General features: G+C 40.8%; 1 protein-coding gene across 1 annotated transcript in view; it reads right to left on the minus strand.

Annotated features, from left to right (window-relative positions):
* The window catches only part of lrriq1 (leucine-rich repeats and IQ motif containing 1), a 45,783-nt gene that overhangs the window by 27,522 nt on the left and 11,972 nt on the right, over window positions 1-6,289 (minus strand). Inside the window, exons 5-12 of the mRNA XM_031857089.1 lie at window positions 5,447-5,598; window positions 5,055-5,129; window positions 4,673-4,790; window positions 3,252-3,679; window positions 2,717-2,869; window positions 2,388-2,538; window positions 1,746-1,939; window positions 109-236 (exon numbers count right to left, since the gene is read on the minus strand). Of these exons, the coding sequence (XP_031712949.1) occupies window positions 109-236; window positions 1,746-1,939; window positions 2,388-2,538; window positions 2,717-2,869; window positions 3,252-3,679; window positions 4,673-4,790; window positions 5,055-5,129; window positions 5,447-5,598 (1,399 nt within the window). The remainder of the gene's footprint in view (window positions 1-108; window positions 237-1,745; window positions 1,940-2,387; window positions 2,539-2,716; window positions 2,870-3,251; window positions 3,680-4,672; window positions 4,791-5,054; window positions 5,130-5,446; window positions 5,599-6,289) is intronic.

Raw genomic sequence — 6,289 nt, forward strand, 5'->3', positions numbered from 1 at the left:
GTGTAGGGGAGGGAGGGAGGGAAAGGAAGATGGATATTCTACTGTTTATGATATGGTATGAAATAAAAAGAAATCAATAAAATGAAAGAAACGACTGGAGGAATAAACCTGTTCTGGGCCACAGACAGATGTTGCATGAGGGGGAGCCAGCAGGCAGCGAGGCCCTGCAGGGAGGAGATGCTGTTGTCGTCTAGATGCAGCTCTCTGAGGAGGACCTGGTTGTTCAGACTGGGGGGCTGATGGGTAAAGAAACAGGGTGAAGTTGTCAGTTAACAGTGGCCACACTGTGGGGTTACACTAACTTTCTGCTGCTGCTGCTGGTCCAGCGACGGCAAAATGACCCTATCCATCAACGTCAGCTGTTTTAGTCCTGCTGTGTTTACGGCCATTAGTGTCGGCCGCGTGTTAAGCCCCGCTGCGATCAAGGGGTGCCTCGTGAAATACTTAAACATTATCATGCTAACTATTTTGCATGTTTTCTTTTTCTTGACTTTGACTCATCAATCAATTAGCAGCGAGTTACTCTCCCAAAGAAAGAGAAAGAGAGGCATCAGCAGTTGGACATTCTCTCCAACTGTCGCTTACAGAGCATTCTCATGGAGGACATTTTAACTAAAGTAGCTGTAATGTAACTAATAACATCAATTAGTGCCTTTCATTGAAAGTGTGCCAGGGACAGGGCCCTGGTATGGTGCGAAATGAAGCCTGTCCAACAAATACTTTATGTTTTCAGTTTTATGTTGCTGAGACTTTCAGGTCAAAGTTCATCTTTATTCAACTTGCAAATTTGCTGTTAGAGTATCTTATGTTGGAAAAAGGAATGTACCATATTACACTGAAGCTTCATCACTCTCAGATCACATTGAGTTTGTTACATCACATCCTGTTTTTGGTTGATGGGGGCACTAGTGGGGAGATGTTTCTTTATTTTATCCCTCCATTTAAAACCTGTCAAATCATGTTATGTGACAGATTTTATATTTCTTCTTGAATTTTAGATTGTGTTTTTGTTATTTTTCCACAGGTGGAGTAAACTTTGTTCATTAAAAGGCTGATTTTAAGTCACAGGGAAACGTGGTGCAATGTGTTTTCTCAAAAAGCAGCTGTTCCAGTTGTTCGAGTAACACTTTTGAGCTTTTATTTTGAAGGTTTGACGCACTGAACATTTTTTCTTATTATTTTTTAATCTCACCAATCCCTGTCAGCATTTTAATTTTGGGTTAGTGATTATAAAGCAAAAAAGGGAATTTTTTTATATATATATATATATATATATATATATATATATATGTATATATATATATATATATATATATATATATATACATACATAATAAATAACATTTCTGACAGTGAAAGGTGTGATACAAATGATTTTTTTTTAAACTGCTCAAAAGTGTTTATTTTCATGGTTTGACTCACAACAGATGTTTTCTTTTTAATCACACCTCTCCCTGTTGGAAATGACATTGTGGTTTTGTGATTATAAAACCAATAAATAGAATGTTGCATTATAATTTTGTTTCTGCATCTTGATGAGAAAGGTTGTATGTAGAAAACAAAAGTTTTAGATCTTTTGTTTTCTGCATATGAACGAACTGTTTTTTTCAGAATTGGCTGCAACCTGTTGAATTACAAGCCTCTCGCTCTCCGTCAACAGTTTCCATACGAATCTCACTGAGAATACGGAGCACTGACATCAGAACCGGTGCTTTTCGGCGATCAGCTGTCGTCGGTGTTCTTACCTCGGTGAGGCTGTTGGCTCTCAGATCCAGCGTGTTGAGCAGAGAGCTGTTCTCCAGACCCTCCACGCTCGCCAGGTGGTTGTGCGAGCAGCTCAGGTGCAGGAGAGTGTAGACGTCCCTCAGTCCTTTGGTGCTGATCAGCTGGTTGTGGTCCACTGACAACCTCTGCAGTCTCCTCATGGACTTCAGATCAGCTATGGATGAGTTAAAAGAAATGAGAGGGTACTTATCCAGACTGCGAAACAACACAGGGAGAGTCTGCACATGAGCTGTAAATAAAGCTTAAGCATGTCTAAAGAAAACTACAATATTGAGTTTTAAAGGTGAGCCACAACTAAATGTTACGGTAGCTGAATATACAATTCAATGCGATTAACCTCTTGCCTAGCCAATATCTATTTATGGCTTCAGCTTGACTTCAGTCAATGAATCACTTTTCACTGGATATTGTAGTCAAGAGAACGGAGGCTGAAAAGAAGAGAGATGCTGCCCTCTGGTGGAGTATTAACAACTTGCAGATGTGACACAATCCCATTATCATGACAACAATCTGTTTTCTGTTATTTTATATTTGAAGACAAATATTTTAAACATCAAAGTTAATGTTTCCGAAGGTGTTTGAGGACTTTTTCCAGTTCTCACCAATGCGGGTGATGGAGTTGTGCGAGAGGTCCAGAACGTCCACATTTTCGGCGCCGGTTAAACCGTGGATGGACGTCAGCTTGTTGTGGCCGAGATGAAGAACCCGTAAGCCGCTCATATTCTCACAGTCGACAAATGAGATGTCATTTTCCTGTGGAAGAACAAATTAAGACGTTAGGACGCGACACAATATGGCTGTATTGGTCTTTACTTTCAGAATAAAAATATATTATAATATAATAACCAAGATCTGCAAAATCCAACAGCACAAAATAGACTTAATGTGGCATTAAGACAATAAACTGATTTTACATCGACTTCATATCCACCTGCACATCGATGTAGCAGAGCTGTGGTAACCGGTTGATACCTTCCAGGGATTTGAGGCCACAGCGTCTGAGGGTGAGGGACCGGAGTTGGGTACACTGAGCAAGAGTGGATAAGCCACGGCCGGGCAAGTCCTCCAGGGTCACTGTGGTCACCTGGAAGAGAGGCGGAGATGCTTCAGGGCTCAGAGGTCTATGACGCTACGTTGCCATGTGTGACATGACACGGGGGATATGTCATTATAGTATCAAATATGGATTAGTCAGAAAAGGTTTACTGATAATACGGAGCATCCTCTTCAACAGAGTGAAGTGAAATCTTGCATTTGTGCTATTAGATGGCTCCGGTGGGTGAACTAAAGCAGGAGTTTCAAAGGACAGTTTAAATGCTTCCGTGCTGTTTCAGAGAGTTTTCCACAGTTCTGAGAAAAACTACTTTTTTCAGCATGAGAACCCCTCAGACTTACCTGTCAGCGTTCAAACGACTCCACCCTTCATAAATGTCTGCATCATGTCTGAGCATTCGCACAAATCTCACCTCTTGCAGGGATTTCCAGCCTGTGGACTGAAGCAGGGAGTCCGGGCAGAGAGGGGGCAGACCGCTGGACCTGGCAGCCCCCCTCGGCCCTCTCCGACTGCGGGCAGATCCTCTCTGCTTGCTCCTGTTCTGGAGGGAGAGTTTGGACCAGGGCACGCAGTCCTTCATCCAGGCCAGCCTCTTCCCCTCCGTGTGCTCTGAGAGGCACACGGAGGAGAGAACAGATGCAGGCCTTGCTGCTTGATCCTCGTAGTCCACGGTTTTAGCCACGGAGATCCGACTGATGTTCTCTTCCGGGTCATGCTGTTGTGGTTTGACTTCAGTACTGGTGCGACTGATTGTAGACTCGCTGTGTAAAGGACCAGTTCTTGAGGAAGTCCTGTTATTTTCTATTTTCTCTTGCGGCTCATTTGCTCTTCTTCCCTCCTCTATCACTCTCTGTTTGCTCTCCTTCTTCTCTTTGAGTCTGATTTCTTCTTCTGTGTTTCTGTTAACCTCTTTCTTGTTTTCTCCCACCTCTTCCTCCTTCAGCTCCTTCTCTGCCTCTACATGTTTTCTCTCATCTTCCTTGAGCTTTATTTCTTCCTCTAATTTTTGGTAACCCTCTTCCTCCTCCTGTCTTAAATCTTCCTTCAGCCTCCTCCTCTGTTCTTCCTCTTTTATTTTCCTTTCATCTTCCCTTTTGCTCTTCTCGTCCTCCTCGATGGGTCTTGGTTCTTCTTTAGTTGTTCTATCTTCCCCTTCCTTTTTTATCATCACTTCTGTCAACTCCTTCTTCTCCTTCCTGGCTTTTGTTTCCTTCTCCCTCTTTCTTGCTTCCTCCTCCTCCCTCCTTTTCCTATCCCTTTCTTCCTTTTTTCTGCTCTCCTTAAGTTTTACTTCTTCATCTATATTTCCATGTTGTTTTTCATCCCTCTTCCTCATCTCTTCATGCATCTTTTTCAGAGCCTCCTCCTCTTCTTTCTTTTTCCTCATCTCCTCCTGCTTCTTCCTCATCTCCATATCTTTAGTAATTCTCACCTCTTCCTCTATTCTCATATTTTCCTCTTCCCTCTTTTTTTTCTCATCCTCCTTCTCTCTTATATCTTCCTCCATTTTTCTCTTTTCTTTCTCCACCTTCTTCTTTGCCTCTTCTTCTATCTTTTTTCTTTCCTCCTCCCTTTTCCTCTTCTCCTCTTGCTTCTTTTTCCTCTCTTCTTCCTCCTTCATCATTCTCATCTTATCCTCCAGCTTCTTCTTTTCCATCTCTATGTGTTTTTCTTCCTCTTCTCTCTTCATCTTTTCCTCCCTCTCCACTCTCCTCTTTTCCTCCTCCTCGCATTTCCTCTCCTCCTCTTTTTTAAGTTTCATCTCCTCTATTTTCCTCTCTTCCTCTTTCTTCCTACTCATCTCTTCCTCCATTATTTTCCTCTCTGCCTCCATCTTGATTTTCTCCTCTTCTCTCGTCGTCTTGTCCTCCTCATCCTTCCTCCTCTTCTGCTCCTCTTCCCTCATCCTCCTCTCTTCCTCCACTTGTCTCTGTAAATTGCTGATCAGTTCCTAAATGGTAAAGATAGCCACCAGAGTTATAACAGAGCACGTAATCCCATTCCATAAGAAACATTTAACACACATAAAGCAAACAGCCCAAAGCCTAAACACCTAATAATATGGAACTATGACGTCTAAGTGTAGATTATAATAATCTGGTATTTGAGGTCAGTAACCCTTAAATATCTCCAAAAGAGTGCATGTTGTCTGTCTGTGTGTGTCTCTGCAGGTTGAACATCCGGAGAAAACGGCAACAAGAAGATTCAGGCATACCTGCTGAAGCAGAAGCTCCTGTTCTAGTTTATCCTGAGCTCTCTTCCCCATCAACTCAAGTTCCTTCTGTTGGAGCTGGACACAGTGAGAAAGAAAGAAACATAATGATGGTTTCCATTGTGACATTTCACACTTTCTATCTTGTTGTCTTTCCTGAAGTCCCAGAGGGCACGTTTGTTTCGATGGATGCTCTCTAGCACTGTAGTTAGGCAGCAGTTCTTCAGGGTGCTGCTTCACTTATCAGTATAATACATATCGTATCAGACATATCTGACGTAACAGGATCTACTTTCCCTTTTTCAGTGAGACGTATATGAGACCGATATCTGTTATATTAATGAACGACTATGACAAGTAATCCCGTTGAGTAAAGGAAGTCCAGACTGACTCACCTTCTCTGCCTCCATTATCTTCTTCAGCTCCGTCTGGAAGTCTCTTTCTATTCGTCTCTTTTGCTCCTCCTTGTTCATCTCTTCACAGAGTCGTTTCTGTCGCTCTGCCTCGTATTCAGATACACAATGCTCCTCGCTCTCCTTATATTCATCTGTGATAAACACCAACATGTAGCTTCATTAGTAGTTCTGTTAGTGAGGAGGAGGACCACACACAATGCAGTGAATACAGTACATTATGTGTACTGTATATTCTTATATTGTACATATATGTCATAGTATTTTGTTTTTCTGTCATATTTTTATTGTTTCTTTTTCAGATTTGTATAGTTAAAATGTTTCTTCGTTGTTTTAATATCATTTTTCTCTTCTTTGTGTTCTAGACTTTTGCAGAACTTTGTCTGCATTTTTATTTCCTCTTCCTGTTTATTTTATGCAGCAAACACCGATGTAGAATCCTTGTAAGTGAATAATCTACTTGGCAACAAACCTGATTCTGATTCTATAAACAAATTGCCTCGTAAATAATGCATTAACAAATAAATACTGTGTGATCTCACAGAAGTCAAAATTAGACTGGTGGTTTCAGCTGTTGTAGTCTTTCAAAATGATGAATTCAGAATTTTAACTGGAGCATTTCCACCAGCTCAAACACTATGTATTGTATTACATATACATACATATATATACATACATATATATACATATACATATATACACATATACATATATACATATACATATATACATATACACATATACATATACATACATATATACATACATACATATATACATATACATACATACATATACATACATATATACATACATACATATACA

This window comes from Anarrhichthys ocellatus, unplaced genomic scaffold (genome assembly GCF_004355925.1).
Source record: "Anarrhichthys ocellatus isolate YVR2014 unplaced genomic scaffold, GSC_Weel_1.0 scaffold2, whole genome shotgun sequence".
NCBI classification, from domain to species: Eukaryota; Metazoa; Chordata; class Actinopteri; order Perciformes; family Anarhichadidae; genus Anarrhichthys; species Anarrhichthys ocellatus.